This window comes from Ascidiella aspersa, chromosome 9, assembly GCF_963924565.1.
Source record: "Ascidiella aspersa chromosome 9, kaAscAspe10.2, whole genome shotgun sequence".
Classification (NCBI taxonomy): Eukaryota; Metazoa; Chordata; class Ascidiacea; order Phlebobranchia; family Ascidiidae; genus Ascidiella; species Ascidiella aspersa.
The window spans coordinates 21671747-21694860 of NC_139455.1; the positions used below are offsets into that span (position 1 = coordinate 21671747).

General features: G+C 37.1%; 1 protein-coding gene across 1 annotated transcript; it reads right to left on the bottom strand.

Annotated features, from left to right (window-relative positions):
* Positions 1-824: 824 nt before the first annotated feature.
* LOC146133579 (uncharacterized) lies at positions 825-21965 on the bottom strand. The gene is made up of 13 exons (XM_083397797.1): positions 21821-21965; positions 20292-20456; positions 19697-19818; positions 17702-17846; positions 15952-16098; positions 14796-14957; positions 12247-12417; positions 10024-10098; positions 7179-7258; positions 6097-6193; positions 4969-5171; positions 3612-3762; positions 825-1623 (listed from the first exon to the last, which is right to left on the bottom strand). Exons 1-13 carry the CDS (start codon positions 21833-21835, stop codon positions 1519-1521), a joined length of 1638 nt encoding a protein of 545 aa, XP_083253923.1. The 5' UTR covers positions 21836-21965; the 3' UTR covers positions 825-1518.
* Positions 21966-23114: the final 1149 nt, after the last annotated feature.

Here is a 23114-nt window from a genome sequence, read left to right on the forward strand (position 1 = left end):
GTCCGACTCCGGCAAAACAAACCGACTCCGGCGAGTCCCGAGTCCCGAGTCCGACTCCGACTCCGCAGCCCTGCCTTTCGCTTAGGCTAAGTAGCCTTAAACAAATCCGCTGATTATGTAAAGATCAGTTTGTAGAGCAAGTTTCTCGGCGCTAAGGGCGTAAGTTCGAATCTGTTGAGCTTTGCTTGCAAGAAAGCCATTAAAAGTTAGTCGGAAAAGAAACCTTTCATAAAGAGGAGACGTTTGATCGAACTGGTGGGGGTTGACCAGTGTGGTAATGACATGTCAATGAGCTGTTACTCTTTTCAAATATCTTGACTGAAGTGGTTTCGGTAAATTGACCTGGCTAATCGGTCTTTTGTATAAATCAGTGGTTCTCAACCTTAAAAAAAACTAGTTTTTTAAATTGACCTGTGGCCCACCTAAAATGTTTCCATGGCCCACCAGTGAGCCCTGGCCCACTGGTTGAGAATCGCTGGTATAAATGAAATGACTTGCACTTGTTATTGAGTCAAATGACTTGGGTTGAAATTAGGTGTTTACAATTTACTTTTTATTAAAAAATTGAGCAATATATATCTTAATTTTTACACGTAAAACGATAAGATTGCCACAGGTTGATTTGGGCAACTGCTGACTTGGACCGAGACTTGACCTGTTGTTTTGTAGAAATACTTAAACTTAAGTTGTTTTACAAATGACTTGCCTGGGAATTTTAGTCATTGAAATATGACTGGTTAAAGCATTGTCATTTTGTAGAGCAATTAAATACCACTAAACTTTCAATTTATAAGGTAAATTTATTCATACACGCTGAATTAACGTTGTCCCAGCATTTTTCATATTGCGAATAATAAAGCCTTTGAAAACAATTTACATTGCAGTCAGCTGTTTTGATTTTTTTTAGCTTCTTGGAAGTGTTCATATAAAACTAGCGATAAATATACAAAATAATGAGCCTTATAACTATAAGTTGGTTTTATTCACAAAATAGCCTACAAGGCTCTTTTATAAACAATTATAAGATTTTCCAAAGTTTTATAAGAAGTATATCCCACGATAATATGGTCGCAATCAACAAACATATAAAATCTGCTTTAGTTTGTGTTAGAAACAATAATACGTCACCTTTTTAATATTTTTTTGTCTTTACTGTAATATCACACTAATTTTGCACAAGTTTGTGCACTTTAATAGTATTTCTAAATTAATTGCCCCCAATCATGCAATAGCAAATGAAGAGGCTTACAAAAAAAAGCAAGGATTTTTCAAACAACCCAAAACATCTCTCGGCAACCTTAAATTCGGTACTTTATGACCTACGGTGCCGGGACACCTCGGGTTATAACCACTATTTAAGTAATTAGCGCCAGATTAAAAGCTTGTTGTTTCAACGCGAAGGCAATTTGATAAGAACACTTGATAAAAGGGAAATGTCAATGGAGAAGGGGCGCTTTTAACATCTGATACTTTCCAAAACTTGGATTCCAGACACCCTAACTTTACAGCAATGTGCAGTTAAAAGCTTATCGAACGAACGATGTTGTTAAGCTCTACTAGTTGGTTCCCCTGGCATCTTGCCGAATCCTTGCTGTTGCCCAAGCCGGGGAGAATCTTTTGTTTCTGTTCAAGAAAAAAAATACAACTTGGGTTATTTTAGTAGCCGACAGCTGTGGTTGCGATTTATGCAAAAACAGTTCCGCCAAGAGGCAGTAATGAGCAATGTTGCATCGTTCATTTTTATTGTTAAAAGCTTGCTTTGCTTAGCCTATATAAAATAGCTTACAACAAACTGTAACCTACTGCTTTCATTCCTTTAGAACAAATGGTAAGTTATACTTGCACTTGACTTGATTGGAATTACGTCAGTTAAAAACGACTGCTAAATATTCGCGATCTTGTTTACAACACTGTGCATCTCTCATTGCATTATTTATCCACAAATAAGATTAGTGATAACTGTTAAAGCGCAAGATATGGATTGAAGACAAGGCGTCCAACCGAAACAAAAAACGTAAATCGAACTAACTCGGACAGCTACTTTGTACTGAGGGAGTGAAACGATGGTGACAAAAAAAATGTTAAACAGATACATTTACGCTTTTCAAAAAATAGCAGTGCGTTTATTTCTAAAATAACAGTAATAGCATTGGCTTAAACCGCCTTGTCCTATTAGAAATTTTCCACTTGTCCTGTTATCTTTTTTTGGTGACCGTCTTGAAACTTAAGTGAAATAGGGAAACAATCAATAACCTTTTAACGAAATCTAAGTCTGCAAACCCGGAAGCAACGGCAGAGAATATACCTCCAGAGTCCGGGTACAAAACTGCTTTGTGTGCAAATATTTTTTCTCGACTGGAAACCAAACTGAAAACCACGCAACATGCGTGATTGATCCGACAATTACGCGGTTTTCAAAGTTTTGTAAAAGGCACGTGTATGTACTGAACAATCCACTTCAAATCAACCAAAACATCTAAAAAAATACTTTAGTAAACGTCGACCCATGGTACAAACACGAGAAAATGTATTAATAAGACCTGTGTTTGAGTTGTTTATCGTATATTACGAAAAGGGCATGACAAAACTTTGGAACACAATACACGGGTTGTTTTAGTAATTTCAAATAAAAATGAAAGGACACCAGTTGTCACCTAAGTCGGAAGTTTGTGCCCATTTGCTCGTGAATCCTACACATAAGGTTAATTTCAACAAACCGGAAATATTGGGTTCGCGGCATGACAAATATCGCCATTTTTCCTGAAGTCGCTGAAGATCCAACATCACAAACCAAAAATCAACTTCGATGCCATCTCGGCACCCTTATATATTTAATACCTAGCGGTACGCACTGACCCATACATCGCCTGTTTTCGCCGCTATTTTTTGTCCTTTTTTCTTTTCTTTTTACGTTTTATCGCTTTTATCTTGACTTGATTTCTTACACTGATGATGGCATGAGTTATTGCTTAAACGTCTGTAAATTGCGAAATGTCGATTTTATCGAATATTATTGCTTTGATATTTTTATTGGTATGACAAAAGTTCCGAATTAAACCCGTGGTTCCCAAACTGAGAATTAAGCGGACATATTGGGGTCCGTGAAGCGGTTTTAAGGGTTCTGCCAATGAAAGTTTGTAGTACTAAATTCAACCAATAATATGGAGGGCGAATTAGGCAAAGTGAGTAGACCCATCTCCATCAACTTCTTATATTTCTGTTAAAATTTTACTTGAAATTTAGTAGAACAAACTTGTCGCCTAATTTGGGTACATCACTATCTTATAAGGTAGAAATGTTTCGCTCATACGCAAACAAAGTTGGTATGCGGTAAATTTTTATGCAAGTGACAATAAAGCCGCCTTTAAACTATACCTATAGAGTTGGACGAAAGTATAAATAGGGGGTTTGCGGTAGCGTGCTAAAGGTATCCCAATCCATTATTTTTTTAAATATTGTTGGTTACGGCCGTTTTGCAGGCTCGGATAAAATCCCCAGCAAAATACAAAGATACGCTTTAGAAATTGCCCGGATACAAGACCAAGGTTAATCCAAGCTTCTTCCCTTCCGACTAGCATTGAACCGGGTCGACGTAAGACTTTAGCAATTACCTTTAGGTTCTCCTCGAGATTAACCAGGTTCTGTGTGAACTGCGCAGCTGCCTCGTTGGCTTCTGCTTGTTCGAAGTTGTAGTGGACTGTGGCGATGCGTTGGTCGCAATCTGGATTCGGCACAAACGTTCCGAATACGTTGGCGAAGGCCCTGTCGAGAAAATCAGTCCACCAGTATGTTGAATGTTAATGAAGCTTTTACTGTATAGTTTTTAAGCAGCACTGATAATGCCATTTTTAGTGTAACCACACTATTCTGAATGTTATTATGCAAAGCGGAAACCAACAACAGAGCGATATATAAGGAAAATTATCCATTTAAACGGGATTAACACATTATAGGTAAAATCGAACCCGGGTAAACATTAAAGCTTACTTGGTACGTTAGAAGAAAACCAAAATGAGAAAAGTACATTGGACGTTATGTGTAAAGAACAGGTAAATCGTTTGTTGAGAAAAACTACCACCCAAGCGAAAATAGTGCCGAAAAAATCGGCAAAGGAAAGATTTTTAAAAGATTGATGTTTTCAAAGAATTTCTCATCATAACTGACGTTCCAATTACTTACCGGTACTGTGTTTTCACATACAACCATACAGTAGAATTTAGTCCCAATTAGTGCTTTTAAATGGTTTACGGTTTAGAAATTTTTCGAACCGTCTGACAAACTATTGCCATCTTCTAACTATGGCTATAACATAAAATCGGCAATTTTGTCCTGTACGCTGGTCTTTGCGGTCTTATAACATTTGTTTGCGGTTACATAGAAAGTCAAAAAATTGTGCTAAACAATCTGGTCAAAATTATATTTGCAGCACTTAACAACTCGTTAAAGCGAGGCTTTCTGCAGCTTCGTGTTCCGTTGAAAAGACGGACAGTTACACAATGCGATGAACAGTTTGACACTAAAAGGAAAAATACAATCTGCCCGGTTCGGTGTAATAATAGGTGCATTTCAATACTATTACACGTTTTGCCAGTTAAATGACTTGACTTAGGTTCAGTCTTTCGGACACATCAATTGACTTGGACTTGTCATTTAGTCAAATGACTTGGGTTGTTACTTTAACATTTTATTATAAAATTGAGCTATTTATTTCAATTTTTCACGTAAAACGATTAGTTTGCCACAGGTTGTTTTATTGCGATTTTTAGTTGAGGTATAGCTCATATATTTATACGAGTTTACAAATTTTAGTTGTTTATTGATTTATTTTTACATCAGTGACTTGACTTGGAGTTGACTTTTGAGAATAACTTCACTTCGACTTAGACTAGGACTTGGCCTGTTAACTTAACTTTAACTTAAGATATTTCTCGAATGATATTTTCTCTAATGCGGGTGTAGCCTAATCACCTCGTCCGCATGATGTCCATCTGCTTGACCAGCAGCGACGGGTCTCGGCGCAGGGATTCCACCGGGTAGCCGGCCTTGGCCGATATTTCGGTCCAAGCGTCCCTCTCGCTGAAGCTCTCGTAGGGAACGCGGATCGACATGCAACCGTAGAGGTGTAGAAAGCGCGCGAAGCTCTCATGGTCGCTGGAATGGACGATCGAGGCCTGCAAAACACACATACAATCCCTTAAACGTGTAGTTGAGGTTCTCAGCAAGGGTTCTGCGAGTCAACAAGGCAAATCTGGGTCAATGTTTCTATTTCATTCAGTGTAACTTTACGAAAATACCTCCAAAATATCCTGCTCTGAATACACTGTTTTGAACTGCCGAAATTGCCAGAACTAATATTATTATTTTAGAAGTAAATAAACTGGTCAATATTGAAAAACCGTAAATGTATCTGTTTAACATTTTTTTTCACAATAGTTTTACTCTCTAAGTACAAAGTAGCTGCCTGAGTTAGCTCAGATTTTTTTGGATGGTTTTGATTTACACTTGGTTTCGGTTGGACGTCACAGTTTTCAATTCATATCCTCTGCTTGTAACAGTTATCACTGGAGCGATTCTTTTTTGGCCTAAAAATTAGGAAATTTTGACCTAAAAAATTAAAATTTTGACAAATATTGACCTAAAAATAATTTATTTTGACAAAATTTTACCCTGTTCGAAATACACTGATTTAAATAACCTAGGCGTCGTTATTCACACGTTTTTTATACCTTATATTGCTCTAATGAAGATATGATACGGTTAAAATGACTTTGAATATAAATCAAAACTAAATTTTTTTGATAAAATTGAACGATTAATTTTAAAAAAAAACTGAACGACCAATTTTAAAATGCTGACCATAGTTTTTTTTAATTTTGTGAACGATTTATGTGCATTTTTATTGGATTTTGACTTGTTTGACAAATTTTGACCTAACTTGTAAATTTTGAAAAAATTTTTACTTTTTTTGACAAGTAAAAAAATAATCGCCCTAGTTATCACCAATCCAATTTGCGTATAAATAGTGCAATAAATGATGTACAGTAAGTAAATTTACGGCTGAAACTGCCAGAAGTATTGAAGTATTGATGGATATACCTGGTGAATAAAGGTGGCCACGGCGCTGACGAAATCAACCTCTTCGAAGTTGGGGATGTATTTTGCAATCAGTGACGACATGTTCTTCCACTCTTCCCTGAAATCCAGATTGCACCGATTAATTTACTCTTCGTTTCGTATCAAATGATAGAGAGATCACATAATATTACATATAGGCATCAGGTGTACGCCTGTACGGGCGACACAAGTGGCTCATTTAATTGCCTAAGCAAACTAACTATTGTTTGATTCAAACCAAAACCCGTAGAACTATTATCATTTCATGTTTAAATTTTGTGTTTATAACTTGTTATTTATGTCACATGGAATTAATATACTCGTAGCTGCTTCGGACAGCCGTAAACAAGGCTGTGTTTTTATTGATTTATTTCGATAAAAAAGTAATCATGACGCTGATTGTTTTAGAAACAGCGTTCGTTGACTAAATATCCAATTTTATTTTTCTCTTATGGTTCACAAAGCTTGAAATTTCAGAGACTTGGTGAGTTGCACAATGGATAACACTTTTTCAAAGGGTACTTCATAAGATACGGTTGTTTCCAGTGGTGGGATTCAGCCGGTTCGCACCGGTTCTATAGAACCGTCTCACAAAATTTTATGAGATCAGCGACCGGATAGCATTACTGGTTACTGTCAATGGATTTTTGCATCTTATCTGATAAGATTTTTAAGGTCCAAGTAGTTAATGTGATTTTTCGAAAATGTGCAATGGTCAAGTTCGCACGTAACAAGTGTAATAATCTTCCTTTTTGTGATAGTTTGTCTTAAAATTGCATTGTTGCGTCATAAGCAGATCTGACGAGACGACTGCTGCTTTTTAGTGTGGCTGTTAGCAGTGATGGGATTCAGTCGATTCGCAATACGCAACATTCGCTGGATCCGGGGTTGCATCCTATTCTTGCAACTTTTAATGATTTGCCGAAAAATATGACTTTTGTAACAGAATCGACTGGAAAAATATAACTTTTGTGATAGAACCAGCTTACAAAAAGTTTGAATACCACCACTGGTTGTTTCCCATTTGAACAATTTACAAAGTAACTGTTTATTTCTACACCTACATGTCAACGTGTTTACTCATGTTTCGCACGAAGTCCTCGATGACATGATAATACTGACGAAGAAAGTCGTGATAAGGAATCTGAAAAAGTTAAAAATCAATTAAGTTTAACTCTAGCAATACGCAGTTTTGTGATCACTTAAGTCAATTACAATGAATTGACTAAGTTCACTTACATCACTTTGTTTCAAATGACTTAGGTTACAATTAGGTGTTTCCATTTAGCATTTTTTTTATAACATTTGGTTGTTATATATCGTAATTTTAGTAAATAAAACGATTTGCCTGTTATATGTTTCGTTTATGTTATTTTTTTACTTGAGTTATTACTTTTAATCGGACGAGTTTACCAATTTTAATAATTTAAAGATAATTTAATCTTTAAAATTAATAATTTAATTTTTATGACAAGGTCTTGGCTTGACGTTGACTTGCTCTAATTATGACTTGACTGAGGCAAGAGATGACTCGGACTCGCACTTGTTATTTGTTCGAAAAGCTTTGACTTGGGCTTAAGTCATCTTATGAATGACTTGGCTGGGACTTAAGTCATTTTACGAATGACTTGACTGGGACTTAAGTCATTTTACGAATGAATTAAATGGGACTCTGAATTAAATGGACTTAAGCCATTTCACGATTGACTTGACTTGGACTTAAGTTATTTTACCAAATGACTGGGACTTAAGTCTCTTTAAAATGACTCGTTTACAAATACAACACTGATAATACGTCAAACTTTTTTGTTCCGATATTTTATAAGCGACAGTGAATTATAGCGCGACGTGACATTCCCAGAAAAGAATTAAGGATTTCCGTAAAACACGGAGAACAGCTGATTGACGTTGTCAAGCTGAAACAAGGTTACCAGGTGTCGGGTGTCAGATGTCGCGCTTTAAAGTACAGTTCCCACGAATCGTAACGTCAAATTCCGGTTTCGCATTTTGCAGTACGAAGTATTGAACATTATTTTAGGCGAATGTTAACGCTAAAGCTGCCGTGCTGATACATGGAAGGCTTTTAGGCGTTGCTGGACTGTGTCACATGTTTTTATCATGTTTCCTCAGCAATAACATTATTATTTTTAATTATACCAGCAACCTGTTTTAAAAAAGACCACAATATTTTGCATGCTTTCGTTGTTCCCGTTATTGAACTTTCAGTAAATTTTCAGTAACAAAACTGCCCTAAATAAAACACTAATATAGATCCCTTTTAACAAGTTGAATCGCCTTTATCTCATACACTTACCACAACAAATGTAATGAACATAGTTTACCACAACAAATGTAATGAACATTTCTCTCCAAATTGTTTCGACAGCAACAAAAACCGTATCGCAATAAATCAAGGTACGCTGAAAACGACCATATTCATGGCCAACTGCCAGACATATGTCAGCTTTGAGACGGGACAGCGGAAATCCATCGGTCAAGTGTCTTACCTGTGCCATCACAGACAGGAAATTATACTCCAGCAAAGCATAACGTCAGTTTTTAAAAAGTAAACCCGGCAGCTTTCGACATACAATTTCGTTTTGACATTGAACGCACATCAATTAAAGTACAAAAGCAGGAAATTTATCTGTCATCCCAGGAAAAAGGCCCTTAATCGCGTGTGGCCGTTTACATTGGTTAATAAGCCAAGGGAAGCAGGAAGGGTGCATAGGGTACACGGAAGCAACTTTAAATCCCTTACATCAAGTTTATTATTTTAAGCAATTTTTGCTTATTTTTAGACCGTAAAACACGTTATGGAAATGCCTACATTTTAGTCGATCTAATATAGGCCTAAATAGGATACATAGAATTCTCTCTATACTATATAGTCGATGCTGTGCACGTTGCAAAGCATGTAGCTAAATTCTTACTGGTGCGTTTCAGGAATGCTATATCAAGTCGTTAACGGCTCAAATTTAGTATTGAATTACAGCGGAGAACTATATGCACTTTTCTGGAAAACTATATAAACCATTTTTATCAGATGTAAGTTTTGTTTTAGGTAATGTGGCACGACTACGATCTTATCTTTAGCCACGTTGCAGTGATATATGCCTAAAGTTTGCAAGACAACTATGGAGTTCGAGACTTAAAAGGTGTCGGCCGAAACCTAATTCTAAGCGGACTATAGTTTCGCAAAAATGCTTCATGTATTCGCCCCGGGGTAGTTAAATAAAAGGAAACTTGACGAAACAGCGGGCTTTCAGCATTTTTCAGTAACATGAACTTGTTCGTTTTTCAATTGACTACAATTTTAGCCGGAATTATTTTTCGTAAAATATTTTTTTTAATAGCCCAAAAGGTCGAGCAGATCAATGTAATCTTGATTAAGACGTTTCGATACGAGTAGGTATCACTTCGGTTGAAAGAACAATTTTGTATTAAATAATTCCAAAAAGAATTATCTTGCAATATTTATGTTGAAAAGGACTAAAACTCAAAGAAAATGCACAAATAGATTCTCGCCTCGTTTTTGCAGCTTTTTGATTGAATTATAATTTTGTCCATTGGTAAATTTTTCAACTATACTCGAATAAAATTTGTATAGCTTGTTTTCTAAAATAAACAAATTGCTCTTCAATAATCGCAAAACAGCTTTGACGCTTATAGCCTAGTTTGGTGACTAAACAACTTAATTGCCTTCAGGCGTGTATTAAATTATATACGGCAATGGTTGAACAAATATGACACCAAAAAAGGATCATCAAGACATTTTAATGCGACAACAACCAACGAGTTACATTCCAAAGTCTGTACATGAAAATTCCTTGAAGTAGTTTTATTTTAGTACAACGCGTAAACAGTGGAGATCAAAGCATAGAGCTTACTTAAAGACTTTAAGCTTACCGGGTTTTCCTTGGGTTTTGCGACGTAAGGAGGTGGGTAGATGCAATTGGTGCCTTTTGCGTAGCCGTTGCTGTTCTGTAACAATAGTAACAAAGTGTCAATTCAAGAGCTGCAAATGGATAGTCCACAATAGCACCTGACCAAAACTTAAGTGTAAATGATTGATTTAGGGTAAAAAAAACATAAGTGTAAGTCATCTCAATCGCAAAGTATTTACGTATCCAAGTTAAATTCAAGTCCAAGTAATTTTACGTCAAAATAAAATGATTTAAACTAACAAATAGCAGGCAACTTTTATATGCTACAAGATTAAATATAAAGACCACCATGTAAACTTGCTTAGTTTTAATCAAATCTTGTGTAAAGTTGACATAGTAACAAGTCAAACTTTCCCCAAAACTAAAAGCTAATTCAAATCAAGTCAGTTTACCCTAAAATACTAAGTCACAAGTCATTACAACACTGGGTAAACACTTCTTGGTCCCCTTTTTAGCAATTATAACCTTACCTAATAAAAGAATGTAAAAGGAAGTTAAAACCTTGGTGTATTTTTTGTGTTTCTTTTCTAGGCATCGGTTACGCAAATGTAATAAGATTAAATTGACACTTCCAAACTACGTTTCTCAGTTCAAAACATCTTATTTTTGAAGTTGTTGTATGAACCAAGATGTCATAACTAAATCATCGAACGGCATGTAACAATAAATCACAATTTTAAACTTGAACAACCTGCTGTTTTTTGTAAAGTTTGCAGCTTAAAAAAAGCTTAAATCATCGTTTCGAGTCGAATAACCTTTGCCCTACTGGACTTGCAAAAGGCTTTAACTAAATCGCAATGTATTGGAGAAAATATCGATTAATTGACACGGCGCATCATGACACAGCAGGCACGATTGTCGATTTTATGAAATAAAAAGCACTTTGCTACCAGTCAAGAGTAAAAAAGTCAACGGAGAATATTTTATTTGGGCACCGCCCAGCAAATAATGTTTATCCACCAAAACCATAATTTCGTTCGTGCGAATTTAATCTGGGCGTTTTCTATCCCTATTACCTAACTAAACCACAACCCGAATCTGGAAATAGCTACATTTTACACGCAGTGCAAATAGTGCATAGCGTTTTTCATTTTTATTTCGATGTCGCTTTTTGAGTCGAGCCTAACAATTCAATTTGTAGTTTAAATGTATTCCTGTTATTCAGGTTGCATGTTTTTATATGGTATTTTTTCCCCGTGTATGCACGAAAATGTGGGTATATTTAAAAAAAATGTACATTATTTCGCACACTGTGCAAAAACACTCTCATACCGGCTCTACGGCTTGTCTCTAACCAAAGGCTGCAAGCTGCTCATAATTAAAAGCTCTACCAAACGGTTATCTCAAGCTATATTTGTAACGCTTATAGCCTGTACAATACAACAAGAGTCGGACAAGTCTGTTGAAGACAGGTGTGGCCACACTTATTCCACGTAACGGTATTTAGTATAGATGGGGCTTGAAACCTAGCACTGCGGGCTGCATGCATTGCACAACGTAAGTTCTTAGGGCCACATTAATTTGCCGCATATAGGACATAAAAATGTAGAAAAAGTTATGCGTGCGAATTTTTTTTTACATAAACGTGTTTTCAATTGAGGAAAGTAAAGGGTAAAGTAAAGCAGGTAGGATTTGTGGCTGGGTTTGTTCCATTGGACAAGAAGGAGGCCGGGGACTTGACTTGGATTTAAGGTATTTTACGATTGACATGACTTGGACTTGGACTTGACTTATTATTTATTTGAAAAGACTTGACTTGGATTTGAGTTATTTTACGAATGACTTGACTTGGACTTGGACTTGACTTATTATTTACTCAAAAAGACTTGAATTGTATATAAGTTATTTTGCGAATGACTTGACTTGGACTTGGACTTGACTTATTATTTATTTGAAAAGACATGACCTGGATTTGAGTTATTTTACGATTGACATGACTTGGACTTGGACTTGACTTATTATTTATTTGAAAAGACTTGACTTGGATTTGAGTTATTTTACGATTGACATGACTTGGACTTGGACTTGACTTATTATTTATTTGAAAAGACTTGACTTGGATTTGAGTCATTTTGCGAATGACTTGACTTGGACTTAGACTTGACTTATTATTTACTCAAAAAGACTTGAATTGGATATGAGTCATTTTGCGAATGACTTCTTAACAACACTGCTAGGTATCAACCTCGGCCATGTTGAGTTTGTGCTGAGCCTGCTGATCCACGTAGTACTCCCGACAGTGCTTGGCCACTCCCTCCACAAATTCCTCGCCCGTGACAGGGAACGACTTCCAGAAGAAGAAAAAGCGATCCATCAAGGAGCGATGGTTGTCCGTCGAGTTGCCCACCCGTAAAGCCTGCGCAAGTTATTGATATATAATTAAAACATTAAACTTTTAAATTTTTTAACCTCGACCTATAGTGAACAATACCTCAACTAAAAATTAAAAAGACACTCCTATAGCAACCAAATTGTTTATGTGCAAAAATTGAGACAAATAAATTATATTTATTAACAAATATTTGATTAAAACACTTAATTATAACCAAAGTCATTTAACACAATGCCTTAAGTCCAAGTCAAGTCATTTTGGTGCCAAGTGGTAATATCGGTCTCGATTCAAAACCAAATCCAACGAGTTTTCAATTTTTAAACGCAAATTTCTAAGAGAATATTGCATTAAAAATAGCAGATAAATAAGCTTCATATAGCGCAAAAACTAATTTCGGCCGAATAATACCATGAACAATATTACCATTGGACTGTTTAGTTTGAACAATTTTGCTTACTTGACCATATTAATGACGTCATTTGATTGCGATACGTTTTGCTTAAAATATCGGGTATCGTTATCGGAATAGAATATCAAGTATCGGACATCCCTGGCGCCTAGTCAATGCCTTGCTTTTAATTACTTACTTAGGTAAACGCATTCGCCAGATCACTTAACCTCTTCACATTATCAATGATTTCGAACGCAAGTGAACTGCTCGAGGTCAAGGGTAATCCCATTTACATGGCCGAAAGCAAGAAAACTACACGTTAGTGTGCGCAATGAGTTTCTTCATATTGTAACCGCAACCTTTTATGTTATTGTGTTTTCAAAACTAAATTCACCAATAAGTCTTGACAACAACTTCTCTATATTTCGTTTTACAACAAGACTCCGAGATTTTTTCATTATAGTTTTTAATATTTATTTCGTGTAGGAATACATCAGATTCGCGGATTCGCGGCGGGAAGGCGGCTTGTATAGGTTGCCGAAACGTTGTTTAACAATTACAATTACCAGAGGAGCTGTTTTTGATTTATAATACATCAGATTCCTTTCTTGTATCAAGAAAGTTTTCGTGTATAATCGTGCAAGGAACACACGTGCTAAGGACAAACCTAAACATAGCTTAATAGTGTAAATGGCAGTCAGTTTAACACGTATGAAAAAATGCCTCAACGCTATCGATTATTTGTTTGTTTAATAAGGTTGTAAATTATGAGCTTTTGATACTGAATGAAGAATCTGTAAATTTAAAAATCATTTTAATATTCTGGTTCACTTCCCACAATATCAGAAGACGCTATGGAAAATTTAATTTACACTTTGAAAACGCATCGTTTAAGATCAAAAATCTTTGCACATTCAAGAAATTAAAAACAGGAAACACATTACCGAATGCAAAAGCAGATTTTTGCTATTGTGTATATAAAAAATGTAGCGCTGTTTTCATTTTGGAAACAAATCACAAAAAGTTTAGTTGACCCGAATCGAGCAGTGGCAAAGTTTTGAAAAGCGTGTTTTTGAAAGTGCACTGGAGCGTGCAGCTTTGAGTGTCGCGTGATTGCTCAACTTCGCCGAAGCACGACATTTATCGCCATTTTTTGTGTTTAGAAAACTTGTAGCACATTTCAAATCTTATTTGTGCCATATTATCTTTCACGAATGTAAGAATATCAACTCGATTTTTGTAAAAGGCCTTAAAAGCAGTGAGCCGTGAAAAGCACAAATTTAAGTTTCTATTGAAACAGATTTGAGTCTGGTGTGCAATTTGTTCCTGAATCGATCATCCGTAAATCGCTATAACCGCAACTTGAAATATGCTTGAGGCGTTTTGAGGTATTTCGCTATGGCCTGTTTATCAAATCAAGCGGGCCTTTAGCATCCTTTTGTTTTGCAATAAATCTGATGAGATATTTTTCCCCTTATCAATGATACCCTTGTATTTAACGTATCGTGCTCCACTCATGATTCGAACGCTTGCAACGCTATCGTTTGTTCTTATTGAAGATTGTTTACAGGTTGTTTTGTCAACAAAACGAAAACATCGTTTGTATTTTAACTCGAGTAATTATTCGTTCTATTGCGGATTTGTTGGGATACAAAAATCACTTTACCTGTTTCTACCTTTTAGTTAGTTTGGGTAGGTTTTATTTTCGAAAAAAAGTAGCATTTTTGGGTATCCCATTTTAGGGTGAGACAATTTGCCCCGTGTTACTTCAATAACTTTTTAGATTGAGGTAAGGCCACTGTTGGTCAAATAGATTTTCTAACAGTTTCAGTTAATCCTTAAAAAACTTGTCAGTGTTCACCTAAAAGGTGAACAAGCATTAAAAAACTAAAACGGGTTCGATTTCAAGCGCCTATGTTGCATAACCAGAAATGCGAAAGACACCTCACGTTCGCCATATAGCCTGTATTTTCTATAATATGATAAACGCGAGGCTTAGCAAAGCACGTACCATGAAGTTGATTTGTTCTGTGAAGCGAAAATGCGGGGCCAGCAGCTTGTAAAGGGTCCCGTCTCTGGGCAGACACTGCTTAGCGGCCGTACATACCGCACTCGGGTACACGAAGTGCACGTGATTGTGTAGAAGGCCGGGTGCGTAGTAGGAGAGGCATACCTGCATGCAAAAGACGGAAGATGTTAGCTGGGTTGATCGCTTGTTTGACGTACAAGTATATAGGCTTTGTTTTCCAACAACAAAATTAAAAGTTTCAATTTCCAAAGGGCATAGGATTATACTTAAGGCCTCCTGCTTTTTACAGTCCATTTTTGGTTACAATATGCTGTTGGATTTACTGAAAACTGTAACCAAATATGATACAAGTTCGTATCGAAACGTCTTAATCAAGATAATGTCGATATACTAGAGCTTTTTGGCTTTCTAATTTATTATCACATGTAGCTCAATAACTTTTATGGAAAGGACCAATACCAAAATAAGGCAGTTTTATACGATAGTATACTTCAGGACCAAACGTTCCCGCCTTTGAAAGTAAAAAAACATAAGTAAATGAGTTTATGTAAATAGTAAATAGCCTTACTACCTGTTTCCTTGGGTCGGCCCCTAACACCCGACCCCCGACCCACGACCCCCTGTTGCAAGCCCCAGGATATAGGCTACTTTAACCCGCCAAGACTGTAAAGCTACAATAGACACTAATCGTATGAGCATTGTCATGAACTGACAGCTCTAAGAAGCGATGGACAACAACCTGATAAGTGGTAACGATTAGGGCAGCTAATGGTCTGTCGTAAAGGGTGGGTGATTTAATATTAGCTTTGATTTAATCTTGAAAATTTGCCCTGCGTTAAGTTATGACCTCATTACATTGATCCCATATTTAAAACACGGGAACGAATGGCAACTCGGGTCACGTTAATTTGCTGACTTGTTTATTTTTCGCGAAAATAGGGTCATTTTTCCCGCTTTAGTCACTGAATCGGAAAATAGGTGGCAAACGTGCGACAAGAGACTATACGTGGACAAGTGTGGTTGGCAATTCTCCCAAACAAATGATGAAAATTTTTAGTTAAAATTGAAAACCGTTCACCAATTGCAGCGTTAAAGTTTTATTTTATACTTTTCAGAGCTTAATCTACGTTGCATTTACTTGCAGGTGGAGTTTCGCCAATCTGTAGTCCGCCTTTTCGTTTTCATCTTCTGCATCGGAGCTTAACTCCTGTCCATCAATCATAACGATTACAATTTTAGATGCGTCTGGAGTGAAGTATAAGCGCCTGGCGTCCCAGTAGAACCCCTGCAATGTCAAGAGCTAGATTTCAGCACGAAATCAACAAAATGTCTATCTAATTGCCAAACAGATTAAACTGAAAAAGGGTAAACGGCAAGTAAATGGTTTTCCAACAACTTTAACTTAACGTTTATGTTTTTGAAATGGAAGGCTGCCCTAAAGAAATAAGAAGACAAACTATTGAGTCGTTTACATTTCATTTTTAGTTCCAATGTGCTGTTGGATTTGCTAAAAATGGTAAACAAAGAGTTACAAAAAAGGGGACCAATGCTAAAAAGAAGGACAAAATACAAAAATAAGGCAGTTTTGTGAGGGAAAGCATTTAGTTTATATCCAAAGTCGAATTTGCGCACATCTTAGCCCTAATGAATTCACTGGAAACAAAAACACTTCATCCGTTGAAAAACTTTTGATCCTTCGAGGGATTAGCTTAACAGGGTGACTTTCGATGTATCGCAGAGAGTTTGAACTTCAAGTTGAATGGCGGCCAGGAAACGGGTTTCCGTGACGTCACACAATACTTGCAAATGCAACATGCCGAGTCACTTCCACTGCATCGATTTAATGTTCTATAGTAGTATGCAGTGTTTTTTTTAAGGTGTTTTGGGGGACCGAAACGGTGTTTTTATGCCCCTTTCACGATTTTAGTTAAAGATAATCGGCGGTATGCTAATGAGGAGCAGCGTGTTACATTTACTGTACAGTGTGTGGGGTAATTGCACGCGTAGCACCTTCAAAGAAACGGCTTGTTTTTATAATGCTAAGGGGATTTTACTGCCAATGTCTGTTTGCTGTTTACATGACTTACATTAGAAGATCTCTACATTACCACTCGTCAAACGGTGCTAACAAAACCTGGCTAACACCAGTAAAGTTTGATGAGGTAAAGCAGTGTGGTCAACTACAGAAAAATTGGGCAAACTTGGTCGCGGGGTATTTTTATTGACTCTCGATTTTATTTGAATGGGCCAGTTGGCGAGAAAATTGTATGTGGACATACATTACTGCATTTGCCCTTTTTTAATTTCGCTGCAGTGAACGCCAACAAAACCACTTTTTGCCAACTTGACACACGTAAACTCAAAAATTGAATGTTTCTGGATCGTTAGTATGTTATGCATGATTGCATGGCAATGTTTGCCATTTCGGCCAAATTACTTAATTAATATAATTACCCATACAGCTTTGCTATATATGACCATTGCATCGTGAGCAACACCTTTCCTATTTACAAAAACAAGATAAACGCCATGTATGCTTTTTTGCGCGAACTCTACAATATCTCTGCGCAGGTATTCAGGCGTTAAGATAATACTGCTCATATTTCCATACCAAATGTGTAAAGTATACTCCATAAGTGCCACCTGAAACCAATAGACGCATTTTAGCACGCTTTTTCGAGAAGAACACGTTTTGTAAGACTATACTCGAACTATGACACGTTATGACGTAAATGGTGACATCATATGTAAGAGTTTTAATACCTCTCATCCCAGCATCCCTGCACCAGCTTTTACAACACTGGTCTGCAATACGAAACGAATTGCTTGAGACTGCCCGCGACAAAATATAATAATTCGACCACCCCGAGTTAAAGCAACTTCTTTACTTTGAAAGTGACGACATTGTCGAATTCGGCCATGTCCAGAAGATAGCAAGCCCTGCTCTCTACCCACTGCAGGTTGTGGCCGTACACAGAAGTTAGGAGGGTGTACACCAGCTGGTCGTCCGAAATCTCACGCACCTTCTGTTCTCTGCGCACAAAATAAGGCAAAAATGTTAAAGCGTGGAAAAATTGGAGCTGGCCAACGTTTAAAGCGGCCAGGCAAACCGCCTTGAAAAAACAATTAAACAGAGAACAGTTCTGGCGCTTTCCGAGTACAAGCAAAGTCATATACAAAGGCGTATCTTTATGAAATTTAAAACCATTGGCAACAGGTTTCTGCTTGTCGATCACTGTTCCGCTGACGCGTTTATAAACAATGATTTGACTCGGATTTTTCAACTTTGAGTTTTATTGTTAGGCAAAGTTAGAGTTTATACTGGAGATGTCGTATACATTGACATTTTGTTCTTTTGTTTTACGCGACATTTTGGATAAAATGCATCATAAACTGACCAGTATAAAATAACGTCATTACTATGCGCAAACCACCAAAAAATATTCAATTAAAACGTTTAAATACATATAATTCCGGGTAATTAGGCAAAATGTTTCTTTAAACTCAAGAAGTTTAGCTACCTTAAGTTGTTAACCTACCAATATTTGATAAATTTAACTTTTAAAAAAATTGCGGTAAATCGCAAATCATAGCTGAAATTTCTATATCGGATCGCCACCGATTCCACCCTAGTATCGACCAAGTTTCGATATTGTTGCTTAGCATCGGATAACGACTCCGATTTATATTTCGAGCATCCCTAACCTATACTGTTGTTATGTGTGTTAATAAAACAGTCGGTTAGTGAAATTACTGTCTACGATCGTTAACTCCAATGGCGTTATTGTAAGTAATGTTTATTTTTTTCCGTTAGCGCTTAAATTAAAATACATTGTATAGTTTGCGATTTAGGCCGATGCCCCAGTCAACAAACTCGTGAAGATTTCATGTCGAAATTCGCACGAACGGCGACCGCAGACAGTCGTCTACGCTAAAACAAACGAACGCGGATGATTAGGCGTTCGAACTCAGGGAGCTTAAAGCACATGCGCACTGCCATGAACCGGGGCATATCGCAAACAAGTCATTTTAGCGGCGACGACTGATACGAATTGTATCAGACGAAACCCTCCGTGCATCAGCGAAATTTCCGCTTAACTAGACGAGCTACGTCCTAGAAATACTCGAGGAGGCCCGCTTCTGCTGTTATGGCAGTATTCGCTACTTGAAGGATAACGTAGCCCTTAACGCATCGGTATCTTTTGATGTTTTGTTAGCGAGTTCATAGATCAGTGGTCGGCAAACTGTGGGACGCGACTCAAATGTGGACCTTTGGGCAATTTTTCGTGGACCGCGGGCTATTTTTTAATATTTCAGTTTTGTCATGTTGTTGTGGGCCGCGTGCTAGCAGTACATTCACTGCACTGTATTGTTGAAATGGTGTGGATAAAGTTTTTTTTTTGCTCATTGTTGCGTCACAGGGCTACCGTGCTATGCACCCTGCACACCCCCCCCCCCCTCCAAAAAAACTTTATGCAATTAAATCGTTTAGGCCGGACGCTATACATAATCAGTTGCGCCGTGAGACTTATAAACGCTTCAAAGGTATTTTTTTATTAAATGAGACTATAAACTTCTCGTACTAAACGCAAGATTTTTTAAGATCAAGTGTTTTATGACGTAACTTTGTGACCACATTTGTTTAATGTATAGTGGGCCTCAACAGCTCTTGAAAGAACACTTTGGGCCGCGAGAAAAAAGTTTTCCGACCCATCGAAGTCGCAGATCTTGGCCAGGTGTTTCCTACAACCAAGCCTTTCGAAAAACAGCGCAGAGCGCCGCATAATTTACCCGTCGGCGCAACTCCCAAAACTTGGGAAGCGCTGTAGCGTGTAAACTTGATCTACGAGTTTCGATTTTGGCTTTCCTCCGCCTTTTCTTACCCCAAAATGCAGCGCTTGAGTTCGATGGGGGTCCACAGGCACATTCGCTTGATGTAGCAGACTCCCCTGTGCTTGAGGAAGTCGAGACTTTCCTCGGTCGAAACGCACCCGACGTCGGACACCTTTAAACACGGTAAAGTTGTCAAACGCTAAAAGCCAGCCAACCAATTTGCGGCAAATCTATGGTAGATAGTCCCGAGTCCGGCTCAGACTCTACAGCAGTGGTTCCCAGACTTTTTTGGCTCACACTAAAAAATCTTAAATATTTCGCGGCACACTTTTAACAGAACAACAATAGAGTAATTTTACAATCGCCCTTAACACACCACACACTAGATGTAAATGTCTCAAAATTACTAATTTGTAATGAATGAGTCAACACTAGAAACGTTAAACGACCACAGCTCCATCTACAGAAATCGCTCTTCTGGTTTAAACGATTTGGCAGCAAATACCAGCTGACCATCAGGGTTAATACTAATTAGCGATTTCTATCTAGGATTGATTGGCGATTTCTATCCAAAGAGCGATTTCTATCTATTGATTTGTTGACTGGTGGATCCAACTCTATTTGTAAGTTGACATCAGCTCCTACCCTGAATTTCCTGCTGATGAGTGACATCTTGGCACGGGGAACCACCCCCTTGCCCAGCCATTGCTTGCAGCGAAGAGTCGCGTATTTCCGCCACAGACCAAGTCTCAGCAATCCGTAGATGATCAGATAGATAAACATGAGCAGCACGTACAGCGCCCCTTTCGCCTATAAGCATGAAGGGTGGTAAGCAGAGTCGCATTTCAGTTCAGCTTGTTTTGCCGAGCTGAATTTTTACATTGAGGTCATTTGACAAACAATTTACGTCAAGCTGCAAACGATCTTCGTATTACGTATAGTAAGAATATCAATTTCGAGATATTAAAAATGAGTTATTCGTTCGTTTTAAATGCTACCTATCTCTGTAAAGACGCCAAGAAAATATGTTTCATTTTAATGTAGCTTTGTTAAACCTTTTTGTTATAACGTTTTAACCAGATGGCTTTTCACCTTAACGAAGAAATGTACTATTACGGGGAAATAAGTAGTTAACAACTTATAGGCTAGCTTAATTATTGGGCTAAAGCAAAACTGTGGCTCAATACCACGAACAGTCACATTTCCCGCCCAAAATGTTGTTATCGGCATTGGAAAAAATGCCCAATTATAAAACACCCCAAATTGCAAGTTAAATCGAGAAAAAAAAGTTTTGGCCACGTTTTATTTTAATTTATTATTAAGTTGGAATGCCTTGATGTTTAATGAATAATGGAAATCACCTTGACTCTTGGAGATAAATGTCAACCTTAATTCCTGATCAGTAACAGCAAAATAATCTAGCAAAGCTAGCAATTCAGGTTAAAAATCTGTTAATTGTGTCTGACCTGAATTGCTATCTTTGCTAGAGTATTTTGCAAGTCTGTGATTTTATGGAAATTTGATTGGCGCGAATTTTCTTTGGACGCCTCAGCAACATTTTATTATATCAGCATCGGACAAGTACCGATATTACAGACTGATATTATACGATATGTTTTTAGTATCGAAACCTTTACCTCAGTTTGATAGTCTAACTACGTCTTACTACAGACTCCAACCATTATGCTCCAACATTTTATAATTGAATTTTCAACATAATATACAACGACTTTGGCGAGGAATTGCTGCAAAAATTCTAATTTATTAGTCTCGTTCAGTGACCCCACTTGGCTCACTTTGTTGTACAAAGGGAAAAAAATCATTTGTTAATTATTATTGGCCCTTTCTTACCTAATTAACATTAGTTTTATCGTAAATTGTTTTCCCAGAACGCCTCACAATAGTTCAACATGATCACTGCTATTGTGATTATAGAGAAAGTAATAAAAACCGTTGTAAATAATAAGATAGATAAATATTATGCCGACCGTTTATATGCCCGAAAACATACATGACTATTTTAAATAACTTTTATGGGGTACTTTTTGCGGCTTATACGATACAATCCTACAATCCGACGTTTAATACTTTAAGTTTAATTTCCTAAAAAACGTTCTATTTCAAATTATTTTTAGCTTGCAAATAAACGCCAATAAATGGAAACATTTACTTACCAACGGCTTCAGCATTTTGTCCGTCTTTTAGTGCGGTGTTGCAGTGTAAAAATATTCAAAATAAATAACAACCTATAGTGAAGCGAGATCTTCGTCTGAATTAAATAAGACTGCAGTACCTTTTCCAAAAAACACCTATATGTAATTTGTTTGTCTAAAAAATATTCAGCAGGTTATTGGTAGGACTTGGAAGCAGTCATTCGATACAAAAGCAAAACAATTACTTTAACAATAGCACATTGAGAAGCATTCATAGTAAACAGTGTATAGCTATGCCATCTTCTCTGCCAAGCTTGGAAATCCGGTTGCTGTTACGTCATAGGGTCATAACGGTGGATTCTTTGTTTTGCAACAGTACGTCGGTCGGGTCGCGGTTCCTGTGGGATTTTTGTACAACCTATTGAACCTATAGTGCAGGGGTGGGCAAAATGTATTTAATGGAAGAGCCATTTGCAGAAAATACAAGCACCAAAGAGCCACAAATATTTTAATACAAAAACGGTAAATAATGCAAGGCCAGTCGCAATAATAACAGAATTATAATATAACAAAACGGTAATAATCAACACAATAATAACGCTAATAGCAAAATAACACGCACAATATTTATTTATATCAGTCTTTTTTTAACTAACTCTTCGGACTCTATGTCTCGTGTTACGTCATAAACGAAATCTGGCCAAAATAAAGAAAAGAAAAAGAGAGAAACGTTTATAAACAGTACTCTTGGTAACCTTTACAATTTTTTTGAAATTTTACGATTCAACTAGAGCAGTGGTTCCCAAACTGTGGTACGCGTACCACCGGTGGTACGCGAGAGTCTTTCAGGTGGTACGCGACTAACTTCAGCATACGTATAAATTTCGAAAACGTTCAACTTTTTAAACTTTCAGATTGGGTAATTTGCCGTGCTGCGTTTTAGTTACCTTTAACTTGAGGTTTCGCACGTTTATGACGTAACACTTATCTTGTTCAAGCCCCCCCTAGGGGTGCGCCAAGGAATTCTAAGGGGGGCGCGAGCTCGACTTTATATATTTTTAATTTTTGCAGTGATTTTAATGGTTTCGTTTGGGTTAGGCATAATTCCTACATACAAACTCTGTTTTTTGCCAACTTTAACATTAAAACTGCAAAAATTTTCGCGCTGCGCGCGAATCTTACGGTTCCCTTTTAGAAAATCCATGGTATCACCGTCCTATTAAATTAACTTATAGATAAACGATAAAAGCTATCGCCCTTTCGGACTATTTTTCATCCATATTTTATATATGATAACAGGCTATAGCAACAGGGG